General features: G+C 35.7%; 1 protein-coding gene across 1 annotated transcript in view; it reads right to left on the bottom strand.

Annotated features, from left to right (window-relative positions):
• LOC149777902 (uncharacterized) overlaps nucleotides 1-14,552 on the bottom strand; it is a 122,370-nt gene that overhangs the window by 21,563 nt on the left and 86,255 nt on the right. The window contains exon 15 of the mRNA XM_089938996.1: nucleotides 8,113-8,163. Within this exon, the coding sequence (XP_089795122.1) occupies nucleotides 8,113-8,163 (51 nt within the window). The remainder of the gene's footprint in view (nucleotides 1-8,112; nucleotides 8,164-14,552) is intronic.

Raw genomic sequence — 14,552 nt, 5'->3', positions numbered from 1 at the left:
TGCTATTATGGTCAAAAAGATGGTCTTTCATGACAAAATCTGCAGTACAGGCAAAACAACTCTGACAGCCTGGTCTCTAAGATAGCCACATATACTTCTTTTTATAAACTTAATTTCTGTATATCAGCCAACCCTATACTATTGATGACTTTATTCAAAGGTGGCTATCTTATAGTGGCTGCACAATATAATGTGTCTTCTTCAATAAATGCATGTACAAAATACGTCAGTAAGTATTTAGAATATGTCAGTTGCCATTGGTATTTTATTTATTGGATCATTGCCCTCCCCCCCCACCCCGATGCTCTTCCCATGGGAGAGTAGATCAAAATTCATATCCCATCTCGCTGAAGGCAAATACATGAGCAACAAATATTTCAAGTTTCCACCCAATGATGTATTGTGTATCATCATTCTATATAAAAGAATTAATACTTAGAGATAGGTATCTGTAGTACTACTATTAGCCCTGGAAGAGTTATGCTGAGAGGAATTAATTTCTATAATAATCATTCATTGGAATTACTGTGAATTCATTATTTGGGATTAAAACATTGATTCTTCTGTATTGTTGATACATCATTACAATACAGAATACTGATTGGAATACCTCTGGAACTCATTCAGATTACTTAAAACTTTTGCAATTGATAGAACATTTAGGACTTTAACATTTCATTCAACATACTGTAAGTTATTTTCACTTATTCACTTTGAATGTTAGGGAATAAATTATACACTCAGTTCATATAAAACTTGATGGTTATCGCTCCTTGTAACTAATTTTAAGACCATAGAGTCGTAATACCATCTCTGATTTCTTTGCGCAATATTAAGATTTTGCAGCCATATTGAATATAAGATCAGAACCATTATCAATGAGGACTATCTAGACATCATAAATCATTTCGTGAAAATAACAAAAGGAGAATTATAATATGATTTTCATGATGGCTACCATGGTGCCTGCCATGTATATCAGATTAGGAACTAGATATCAGGAGGAGTCTTCAGACAGAAACCCCATGCTGATATGAATTTATTTCCATTGAAGAGAAGTACCAATAACAATATTTTCAAGACGACTGTCATGATGGCCACACTTTATGTCAGATCGGCACCATTTCCAATTTGGACCAGCTAAACGTCCTTTAAAAGTCTTTTCATCAAAACCCCATGCTAATATTATGTCATCCTTGATTAGAACTAACAAGATTTTGAAGACAGCCAATGTGCTTTCATTAATGGCTATCTCAGCAACAACATTTTCATTTTTTACCAGCTATATATTACAAGTATACTGGTGAAAACCCCATGTTGATATGGCTTTCCATTTTGGATAAGTATCGATAACAAGATTTACATTATCACTGTGGATCCTCAATCAGACCCATTTTTATTTAGGAACAACTAGTTCATGGGGTGAATGTTTATGAATATTTATGTTTTCATGGCAATCTCCATGTAGTTTATGAGCAGTAGTGATAACCAATGCATGCCAGCAGACAAGCACCACAAGTCAGACAACAGATCAGTATGGGTGCTGGAAGATGTACAAATGACTACCATTTAAATTCTTCTGATCTATGATCAGTAGAGTTAAAATAATTATTTAAAAAAACAAACTCACTGTAAATCTGTCCAAAAATGGAAGCACACAATATTCACTAATGTAGTAAATTTATGTGCATCAGAAATTGTTTTCCTGAAGAAATACATTTAAATGAATTATTGTCTGGTAAATGGCAAACTGTCTGTAATACAAATATCACTATTAAATGACAAAACAGAGTCAGAGACAATAAATGGTTCTATACTTTAATAAGAGTCTTAAAATGTGAAGCAAATTCCTGATTCATGAGAAAAAATGTGAAGCAAATTACCTATTCATGAGAAAAAATGTGAAGCAAATTACCTATTTGTGAAGCAAATTACCTATTCAAGAAGGAAACAAACACATATTAATAGCAGTAATATAAACCTGTTACAATTTCATTGCTAAATTTACTAGTTAGGATGATGGGTAATGGCATTAAGAAACCTGGTTTAAAAGTATTGTACTTACCCTTACAGTAGCAGTTCTATACTGTAAGCTGGTAGAATGTTGAGCCATTACAATCAGGCCTAACATAAACATGACTTCACTCTGGTGCACTAAACATCGAAGGTGAAATGAGTAGTGTGAGACTGCCAGAAAGCAGCTATCATTACATTATCCAAGATGGATTATTCAATAGGCCGAAGAAAAAGTAATATTTCTAACTTCATGAGCCTTAGTTTTCATAAAAGAAATGTCTTCAATGCTGGTTCCACAGAAGATGCTTTTAGGATAAGCTGAGCAGTACAGATCCTGACCAGGTGGGATGCCTGTGGAATCATACTGAAAGGTGTGATGTTCAAGAAAACCAATCATTCCACTACAGGCTGAAGGCATCTGCAAACCAAGCCTCTGATCTGGGACTAGGAAAACATAAAAGGGAAAGTTTTTACTAATCTTGCCATGAACAAATCCGTAAAGAATGTTCCCAACAGCTGGACAAGTAACTCTGCTACTGATTTAGTGCAGGGATCATTTAGTGAAGACTACATGACCCATTTACGAACAGACTGTCTGCTGGATAGTGCTCTTTCAACTAATATGGTAGGCACATAGAGTATTTTCCTCCAAGACTGCCCAATGGAAGAGGTTCCAAACTTTTGTGTACAGAGAAGGAGCATGTCTACTTCTTACCTAATGAGGTACATTACCACTGATATGTTGTTGTTGGAGATCATCAGACAGTGAGCCCTTATGAAGTTGGCACAATTCTTATATAAGGATATAAATATGGTCTGCATTTTCAAGTGTTTTAATGTTTGCTTCTTCCAAACTACCTAAATAATTATGCTATATGGCTTCAGAAGAGCAGCCCGACCTGAATCTGACATGTCTGCATACAGAAAAGGAGTGAACTGGGGCTCCAGGCAAATATTTGTCCTGACTGAGTCACCTACACAGTCAGTGTTGAAAATCTGATGGCCCAGAGAAGTTAGAAGATCCTTATCCCATTATCAGTTTTCTTGAATCAGAACTGGAGAGGTGCAAGTAAAATCTTCACAGAGGAAACAAACCTTAACATTTTGTTGTCTAGAGAGCTCATTATGTGAAAGAGACACCTATCTATTATTATTATTATTATTCATGTTACAATTAATTAAAGGAAGAGACCCTCAAAGGAACTCACATTCTACTGGCTGAAACCAATTTATTCTAGCAAAATAAATTTCTTTTAGAATACTTAATACCTCAGAATATTACTACTACCTCCCAAATCCAGCCTCTCAGATAACACTTTTTACTAATAAAAGCTAAACAGTTATCATGAAAACAAACCCTATGAAGCTGTTGAGCAACCTGTAAAAGTGACATTTTTTTCTTTCATGCAATGGATATAGGTCCCACCAGATCAAGTTGAGACTTTGGGATGAAAGAACTCTTGAATATAAGGTAGAGAATGCAGATTCCAATCTTCATCCTCAACATGGATAATGTCAGTTCAAGATCAATTCCGCTCATGCTATGCTTGTGGAAAATGCTCTAATATTGTAAGCCAAAATGCTTAACAAATTCAGAGCGAATAACCAACTTTATCCAGGACGAAAGGGTCTCAGCTAATATATCTTTCTTGGATAGGTAGAAATAAACATAATCTCATTCAATGCATTGGCTCTCTCATTTTAAGAAACCACTTCAAAGCTCATATTGGGTGTTGTAGGTGGCTTTGAGGTGAAGTTTCCAAAGTAGACAGTGATTACAAAAGTCTGGTTAAACATGGATGGGAGCCTGTTCTTGGAGACGAAAGAGGGTCCCGTCATGAGTGAAACTGACCTGTCTTGTCAGAATTATATGTAATTTGGGTCTACTGATAGGGCATGCATTTCACTGATTCTGCCCACTGCTCCTAATGCAATGAGGAGGCAATCCTTGTATGATAGGTGAGTAAAGGACGCCCTTGATAGTGGTTCAGACGGTGTCTTCTTGAACCAGGTTAGTACCCATGATAAGTTCCACCTTGGTCACTGAGGCAACATTTTAGGCCAGGTATAATCAAAGGTGGACAGAAGGCTTTGTTTTGTCCAATATCCTCCCTTTCATGATGATGAAAGGTGGCAGCAATCATGGAACAGTAACCTTTTATTGTACTTGGTGCCTTTCAGAGTGAAGTGCCTACTTGCTTGAGTGATTCTCTCCACAACTGGCTGAAAACTGTTTATTTTTGAAGGCTTGTTTAATATGGCCTAGATGTGCAGGTTCAATAGATCTGGATTGGGATGAAACAACTTCCGCTGAGGTTGTTTGAGCAGTTGAGGGAAAATCTCAATGTTCTGGGGAATTTATGTGGTGCAATCAGGATGAGGCAACACTGATTCTCTTGCTTTTTCTACCACCTTTGGATTCAAGCTTGGAGGGCTGATTCTTCCTGATATATAGTATAGTCTAGAAGCAACGAAGGAACTTGAGACCAAGCTTCGTTTTCTTTGCATGCATGTGGCGAAGCTAACATCTCGTGTTACCAGCACTGCTAGCGAAGAATGTCAAGATCTGCCACTCACTCATGCCACTCATGGAATTTGATAGTGTGACTTCCAAACATTCACTGAGTTTTGAGGCCCTACTGTGGCAAAGGGTTGAGAAAACTGCGAAACGACATCTGTTGGAATTTGACATACTATCCTTGGCACTGTAAATAATGAGTGTTTTAAGGCAGTATGTTGGTTAGACTGGTCTCTGTAAGTGCCCATATACACTGGGTTTGGCCTACTGAATGACAGATTGTCTCTAGGTGACCTATCATGTATTTGTTGCAGTTGTGGCTCTTTACAATCCCTTGTATATGGCTTAGTCCAGTCATAACAGAAGTAAGCCATATTTGTGGGGAGGATGTCGTCCAGTTCATTATGTTCAGACAGGTCTGGGATGCCTGATCCATGTAACCGGTCTGTTCAATTGCTGTGCGAGATGTTACCATGAAGTGGCAATGCCTATTTGTATCACCAATAATGAGCCATGTGGTGGTGACCTGGATGCTGGTACTGTCTCTGACCATGTAGATTTCTGGCATTTTGTAGCTGATAAGCCTTTTGTTGATTTATCTCCCTTATCTGCCAGACACTTCCACACTGAAGACACATCAGCATGTAGGCTTAAGATGTCTTTGTCCTTGGCCCTGTGTTTCTGCTCTTTGCCCATGGTCTAATATGTAAGACAAATAGAGCAGAACCTGTCAACCTTGCATGTTTTTTTTTTCTTTTTGTTTTTAACAGAATGTCAGTGCAGAGCCATACCTTATGTTTCACCTGGAAGTCAGTGATAGCAGATGACCTATCCAGGTATAATATAATTTACAATACTACAGAAGGACCAATGATAGCCTGTGCAGGTAAAATCATTGAAACTTTGTGCCCGGACTAAAAGAATGCATGGTATAGAAAGCTCATTTGTATGTACCCAGTCATAGAGGAATTATACATATAATATGAGTTTTGTATAGGCACTACAGACTTGCATGCACATAAAATATAATTATAGCCCAAACTTATTCTGAAGTCACATCGACCACCTATGCAAGTATGTGTATACTAAATCTGAGATGGAGACAAAGTATTATGGAACAGTAAAAGTGGAACTTTGTTGACATAAGAGAGAAAAACTGGACAAATAGATGAAGTATATTTTCCCTGGAAGTGAAAAACTCATCCAACTTGTAATTGTGTATCTTCCAAAATGTTGATTCTGGCTTTCATAAGGTCTCTCATGGCTGAAGCGTGCTTCTTATCATGAGTGGAAGTAGTAACTAGGATATTCATGGGATTTTCCACCAAGGGGAGATCACTCTGTCTGACCAACACCTAGGTGGGCTTAAAACGTTCTTTCTTTTTAAGCTAAAAGCATTATCTAGGAGGGCTGGAATTGTGAGGTGGTAGTTATCCTAAGGTATAATTATTGTATAATGTGTTTAAAGAAGAAATGAATTTCTATGAATTGAAGTTAAAACCATCTCTTCGTTTTGCATGCTCTTGCCAAAACCATCTCTCATATTCTTCAGCAATAAAATGATTTTCAAATTAGATGCTGTGGTTGAATTCCACAAATTATTTTTCTCAAATAAGGACTGCGTCTCTGCTCCTCTCCAGTTCAGCTGTAACTCTAATTACAATTCAATTAACTGTGCGCAGTTGCAAGCCCTGACAAATTGATTGGCCAATGAAACCTATTTGACCACTATGAGGCAATTCAGTTGGTTCTTCTGGGCTTAGCTCATTATCGTTACAGAGTAAGGTAAAAAGTAGACCCAACCTCATTACACCAACCATAAATGTACTTATGCAAGTGCAAGTAGTTTTATGGTTAGCGGTTTGTTTATAGCAGGAGGGACAGCAAGACTGAACAGACAGATAAGTGAATCAAGAATAACACTGTAATGCGAGCATCCTTAGAGTTCAGAATTAGGGATGTACCTGATAACTTGACATAACAGCAAGCAAAATAGAAATTGCAGACACGGTCCAAAATTATTGAGTCAATTGATGCACGCTCAACTTAATAAAACTGGTTGAGTGAAGTGGAGATACACACCTGATAACTGTCAATTTGGATTACACTTGGCAACTTGTAATTTCAGCATGCAGAGTGTAGCTAATGTAAGTACTGTTAGAACTGAAGAGCCAACGGTGTACCAATATTGATTATTATCTTACCAAACTAAAGGAATGACACACCTTAATTTTTACCTGAATTAGACAATGTTAAGAACAAGCTGGAAAACGTACCAAAATGCAATAATTATATGTAATGTGTTAATATAGCCTGAAATAATGTAGGAAATGGAAGAAAAATGCAAGGTTATTTAAGGAAAAGAAACAAATACAGAAAATAAATATAATTCTATTAACTGTGCACAGCTGCAAGCCCCAATGATTGGCAAATGAAACCCATGTGACCACTACAGGCCAATTCAGTTGGCCCTTCTGGGCTTAGCTCATTATCATAACAGAGTAAGATAAAAAGTAGACCCAACCTCATTATACCACCCATAAATGTAATTATGCAAGCATAAGTAGTTATGTGTTTAAATAAGTGGTTTCATAACAATCCTCTGTTTAGTTTAGGAGGATTATCATTAATAAACTTGTAGTAACATATTTAACTGAGACAATTTTTTCTGGGTTTTTCTGGAGCAAAATTTTTAACACTTTTGCCAATATTTCAAGTAGTTCAAAACTAAAAACTTCATTGTTTAGAGTGCTCAAAATATGAAAGAGAATTCAACATATATGTCTGTGTCTGCTACAGCTAACAAAAAAGTTAAGTTCATCTTCAACTTTATAAGCATCACAAAACTAACAGATTCACTTTTCTCTTCTTTTATTTACAAATCTTCATGTTCCTATTTTCATGCCATAATTGATCTCTGTGCCATTTGGTCTTTCCTGCCTTTATTTATTGTGGAAAACATAATTTCAGTGTGAAATATTTCCTCATATTTGCACAAGTTTGTAAGTTTGGTACATTTTTTCTCTTCTCAGGTCGTTTGTTTATATTCATTAAAATATAGTTGTTTTTTTATATGGTTCAGTGCCACAGATCATCTCAATTCTCTTCACTATATCTCTAATCTCAACCCACCAATTAATGTAGCATATAGTACTGTCCCATACAGTTCGGTCAGAAAATATCTGAAATGTCATTTTAATTTATACACTTCACAATGACTACATTTGAGGTAAACCAGCTGACTCTACTCTGATAATCACCATAGGGACAATAAAACAACAACATTTCAAGAATTATACCCAGCTGTTTGGTAGATGTGGTAATAGACATAGATGAAAGGTATGTTTTGTAAATGTGTAGTGAAAATAATATTAACAATAATAATAATAATAATAATAATATTAATACTAATAATAATAATAATATGTAGTGGCTTACACTAATCTCCAATCAGGTCTATCAATGACAGAAAACAGGCAATCCCATAAGGTCAAATGCAATGAGGCCAGTGGAGCCAAAGGTGAGTCTGTTTGACAAGATAAACATAAGTTTGTGTGTTTTTGTGCAGAGTGACTTACTTTTAAGCCATCTCAGGTCATTACTCTCTTCTTTTCTCTTTGTAGGGGTTTCTGAAAGAAAAAAAAAACAACATATACAATGTTTTCTCAGACTGCAAGCGAAGTTGTACAGGTTAAATACCTACAAGAGATTAATGGATTAAAAAGTCATTTTCATCCCTTATATTTTTCTCACCTATTATCATCAGATGAAATCTCTGGCTGATTTTAACTTTGCAAGTTAAGACTTTTAACAAGTAAATTTAGTGGATATTTGCTCCAAGTCTACATTAGGTGGTCACCAACAGTGCATACATAATGGTTGAATCCATTTAATGGAAAGATTTAAAATTGGCCAATGTGAAATATTTAATTTTTTGGGACAAAGCAGACAGGATAACAAGTCTTTCAAAAGCCCATGTCAATATGAACATACATTAACCAGTATTAGTCTAAAATGCATTTTCATGAGCATATACTGGAAGCCAACACAGATGAATTTAATTTACAGCCAACTACAAAGCATAAAACGTCTTTTGGTGAAAATCACATGCTCTTATGGATATATATTCAGAGGAAGTTACACTACCAAGATTTTGAAGATAGATGCCATGGTGGTCATAAAGGACATTAGATTGTCATCATTGTCATTAGGATCAATGAAGATTTTAGCAAAACTTCTCCATGACAATATCACCGTTCATTCAGGAGGAGTAGTAATAACAATATTTTTTGCATTGTTACTGTCATGGAATTGTATAAATCCCTTTGTTATTTATTAAATGCATGTACACGGGTTTCGTTTTTGTGTGTACAATGATGCCTGAGGGTGATTTATGTATATTGTACAATATTTCCAAACAGTGAATTCAGTTCATCCTATGCCACATGTGCGAAGTGCTTTTGATGGGAAAGACCGCTATTCATCAAGCACACAGATGTTATAGGGCTACATCGACTGTGTATAAATACCTCACCATAGATAAAAGGATTACAATATGGAAATGTCTTGTCAGTGAGCAGTTTACTTTAGGGCTTGCAGATCTCCAGCTGTAGAGCTGATCAGAGCTGACAGGGTAGCAGCTGTAGAGCTGACCATAGCAGCTGTAGAGCTGACTATAGTGAGCAGAGTTGATGGGGTAGCAGCTGTAGAGCTGACAATAAAGCTGACCATAGTTGCCATAGAGCTGATTAAACAGTGTTTTGCTGGTTCAGTAGCAGGTGATCGGACATTGCTGACTGATTGGTGGGTGATGGTTGCCTGATTGACCAAAATGATGGTCAGTGATCACCTGAAAAGCTGACTGCTTGATTGAACAGTGTGACTGGTAGCCAAGTATTCTAGTGACAGAGTGTTTTGCGTAACTCCATACATGTATTCTTTTAGCCATGGGCTAATTTTGGGGTTTGTTAATCCCAGTGTTTTGGGACTCTAAGGATATATTGTATAATATCTGTCCCATTTTTACATCATTTTACTATTTGAGTAAAGTACATCATTTGTCACTATTTAAGTGAATACATCATTTTTACTATATGAGTAAAATACTTCATTTTTACTATTTGAGTAAAACACATCATTCTTTTTGTCATGTGAAATTACTGTGAATCATTAACCTTTGTGCTTGTACTATGCAAGGACATTTACTTGTATTCATGTTACATTATTAGTTTCGTGCAGATTGTATTAATTTGTCCAATAATTGGATCTTATACACGTAGGTATTAATCGTAATTCTTTTTTTCTTTATTTGAGTCATTCATCAGTAAACATTGTATCCATCAAAAGTGTTCTGTTATAAATCCAAACCCAACCCGGTTATCTTGTTACAGTCACCATGTAGGACATGTTGGATGTCTTTGTAGCACTGTTTTCAAATAAAACCAACTAGGCCATAGGATGAATGTCCAAAAACATTTTCATGCCAATCTACCAAGTACTTTATGAATAGTAGTAATAATAAACTTGTGCTATTGGAAAGATGAGAGATGGACATATGACAGGGAGACAGATGGCAGAAAACATAAGATCTTCTTGTCTATGATAGGTATATTTAATAAAGCAGAAACTTAGAACATTAAAGTATTAAATACTTCAACTTACCTAGAACAGAAAACACGCATACAATATTTAGTTCAAAAAAGTATTACCTCTGAAAAAAGCCAAACAGATTATACAGAAAGTGGAAAATACTTTAGTAAATTCAAGCTATCATCCTGCTCTATCTTCTATTTTTGAAGACTAATAGAAATTATAACTTCCAAACAAATACGCTTTTGTGGCACACCAAGAAAGGAATAGTTTATATACTTTTGCTCCCTCTTAATTGAATCATAACAAATATACGGGATTTTAAAACAAAATAATCAACAGTGATAGTGATTTATTAAACTCAATTTACAATGAACGATGAACACAAAAGAATATAGCAAAGTTGAAATAATTTTAAAATTCACAGTCCACATGGTATCAGGTCAAAGTTCTTTAAATCTATATCTTCTGAAATAACCGTCTGAATTTTTAGTTACGTGTTTTAAGAATGGTATATGTCCAGTATGTCCACTTTCATAAAGCGAAATTATAATCTGTCCAAGATACTAGAATGGTCTTAAAACTATCCTAGCAATTATAGGGGTATATCCTGTTTTATTGTTTGCCTTAAGATCATCAGAACAAAGCTTAATAGAAGACCTATTGACGACAATGCTCAGCCAATCAGATGCAAGATCACGCCATTAATATAAATGAATCTCACTTATAACACTCAATGAAGAGATTTTTAAATGTTTTGTTACAATGATATCAGAAATAGTCTTTAGAATGGTTAAACAAGAAAATCACATGCAAGACCAGCTAATGAATACACGTCATGACCATAATAAACACCACCCAACAGCTTGACGATATAATATCTACCAAGACTGATTAAAATTGGGTCAGAAATAATATCTCAAGATTGGGAAGCTCAACAAATGTGATCTAAGATCACCTCATTGATGTGCATAGATTTTACTCACAAAAAGCAAATTATATGATTTGATAACTCAAACCCATTTATCAACTTTGATAAAAATCTAAACTAGAACTGTACTTTAAATTGACACTGTATAGTCATTATTTTGTGCTGATCTGCTGTTAAATGCATTTACATATATACATAAATATATATACCTTTATACTGATCAGAACAAATTCCTTAAGGGCTACAAAAAGATGGTAGCTATCACAAGGTCAAATAGTGCTATTAAACTCACTGACTCAGATGCTATAGTGATGCAACTACTGGTATTCACTAAAACTGCTTAAAATCTATCTTCCAAAGCTATGACACATATTAGACATGACCTCTAACATTAGGTCCAAACTCAAAGAAGGCTCAGTATTGATTTTATTTTGACTGGTTTTTTCAGGTAACGTACAAGCCATTATTCTCATTAGAAACCATCTATACTTTATTATGGTTCAAACAAAAAGTACAAAGGGCATGACATATATAGTTCTAATCTGTTTTCAGGTCTGACCTTGAACCCAATGACATATATAGTTCTAATCTGTTTTCAGGTCTGACCTTGAACCCAATGACATATATAGTTCTAATCTGTTTTCAGGTCTGACCTTGAACCCAATGACATGTATAGTTCTAATCTGTTTTCAGGTCTGACCTTGAACCAAATGCTGGAGCCAGCCGATTATCATATCATCAAAGATATTGGTGAAATGTCCAACTGAAACTACAGATTCCTTTTTTTTAGGTACATCCTGCACCAATTTTATTAGGGCCAACCATCATATGATTTGTTGAAAACCCCATGTGAATACAATTATTCCTTCAGAAACAGTAATGATAAGGTTTTAAGGCCAATATGTTAACTATGATATACCAGTTCACAAACCATTCTGGTCTTCAAACAATAGAGCAGAAAATCAGAATTTTGTTTTTGATCAAGAACATGAAAGATAGAGTTTCTAATTTCTGTCTATTTTAGTGTTAACAAACCAAGTTTGAAGAAAAATATGTAGAATTTATCTGAATTATTGCTGACAACAAAATAAATGCAAACATCGAGGGACATGACAGATAATAATGATCATGGTAATCACAATGGCTCACCGCCACATAAGTCCAACTACAAATTTTTAACTTTAATTTGCAAAGTGTGTGAGATATTCTTGAACATTGTTCTCATTATTTTGATATTAATTGACATCAGAACAGGCTGTAAGACTCGACCCCCTAAACAGAAATATTAGGGTTGATGTCTTACACTGTAGGACTAAGACACCACAAAAAAACAACAAAAACAAAAAGACCATAATATCAAGAGAGCATACAAAAAAGGATGGGAGAAGAAACATGTTATAAGACTTTTAGTTCTTCTGGATTCTATTTCTTTTTATAATAACAAGTTTGTTCTTTATTATCACTCCAGACTGATTTACATATCCATTTGTTTTTCTTGAATATTGCCATTCATACTTTTATCAAACGCGCAAATGATTTTTGATTTTCTGTTCTAGATGAGTAAAAAAATGAGGGATTTACAAAATGTGGCAAGATGTGCTGACCTGAGTTTTCCACATGCATACTTTTTCCCAAAGGTACTGTCTGGAAATATGATCTTAAAAAATGTCTGAAATGTTTTCACATGAATGAAAACTGAAATAGCCTATGACAACATAAGTCCACAAAATGTCTCCCTTCAGAACATTTTGATGTGTTGGCAGCAAAAATATGCAAACTGGTAAAATTCAGACCAATGCAGACTTGGGCTCCACATGTTGGCACAGTGGCAGTGGCTATCTTCCTCATGATTGAATCTGGATGAGCTGAAATATCAATGTGATTTACATGGAAAGCTTTGTTAATGCTTTTGTCACTATTCCTAAGCCAGTCACTACATTTCTTCAAGACGTTTTCATGAAAGCAACAAGAACCCAATGCAGAGTGATTGATCACTTTGTTTTACTTGTCCCATTTAAAAACATCTGTGTCTACCAGTAAACAAACATGCGGCACACCCTTCATGAACTATAAAAATATAGTCCAAGAATGCACATGTTCCAGGATGTTGTATAAGAGAGACCATTTTCATACATTTAGCACCTGATGTGTTCACATGCTATCCATTACAATGTTTGAGCTGATTTTATTTTTTGAAGATTGGCAATGATTCAAGGATCCCATGGGTTGATTGCTCTTCCCAGGATTTCCCCCTCCCCCCCGAGCTGTTCCACCACCAAATATACCAGATGCCATGTATCATGTGCTAAAAAATGGCATTAAACCCATAACAACAATTCAATGACATGAAAATGGATTTTCAAAAACTAAGGATATTTGAGGTGCATGTGAACAGAACCCTACAAAGATTTCTTTGCTCATTTCTGTTCGATGAATAAGCTTGTGATTGGCTGGATTTTGTCCCAATCATAGGATCAACAACATTACATGAAAATCCACCGATTCATTAAAAATTAAACAGAACAATGACCTGGCTATCTTCTGCAGACGGAGGAAGACTTTGAGGGAAGTGAAAGCTTGTACAGGAGTATATTCTGGCTCATACACATGTACTGGCGATGACAAAACTGAAGACTATAATCAGAACGTTTGCCATTTTGCTGTCCAACAGATTCCAGGCTCTTACTGACCTTGATGATGGTTCCATATAAAAGAAGTGGGAATGAGTCAGAAGCACATACATGTCAACCTGTGAGGAGATGCTGGGATTCAGAAGACAGAATCTCAATAGCTGGCTGTCAGAAGATACAATCAATAAGATTAAAGACAGATGAGAAATGAAGCAGAGATAAGTTTAGGAAAAGATGCGAACAAACAAACAAAGTTTTCAGGAGTATAAGACAAAGAAAAAAGGCAGTCATGAAATGGCCATGTATTCAACTCCTATCCTTAACAAGCAAGATTTTCACAAGAACAATTTTGCATGATTCCAGTCTGAGAGAGGAACAGCCAGAATTCCATGCTGGTAGGTGGTGTAAAGACCAGATAGAGACACTTTGTTATATCACTGAACAATACCAAGACTGGTTGTCATCCATGTATGAAATTTTAGTCTTTAGGATAATCCCGACATTCCAATCTGGGATGATGTTCTACCTCAGGATTTTCCTGTCAAATGCTTTCCACTTTTTCCACTGCCTCTATAAAGATATGACCTGTCACATCATACACAACACAGACTTGTCTTATTTCTCTGCTGGCAGTGTTATCAGGCAAGGATGCTTACTTTCACCCTTCATCGTCTCATTAGTAATGACTGGGCGATGAGATGCCAATGGAGAAGAATTTAGTGTACTCTGACTCAAGAACTGGATGATATGGACTTCGCAGATAAAACTGGACTATTGTTACGTACACTCCAGCACATGCAATCAATGATGAAGTGCCTACATAACTTAGCCCAAACTAAATGCCTGGAGATCAATGTGGACAAGACAT

Source organism: Sinohyriopsis cumingii, chromosome 17 (genome assembly GCF_028554795.1).
Source record: "Sinohyriopsis cumingii isolate HCF-2022 chromosome 17, ASM2855479v2, whole genome shotgun sequence".
NCBI lineage: Eukaryota > Metazoa > Mollusca > Bivalvia > Unionida > Unionidae > Sinohyriopsis > Sinohyriopsis cumingii.
This window is presented reverse-complemented; position numbering and strand designations above follow the sequence as displayed.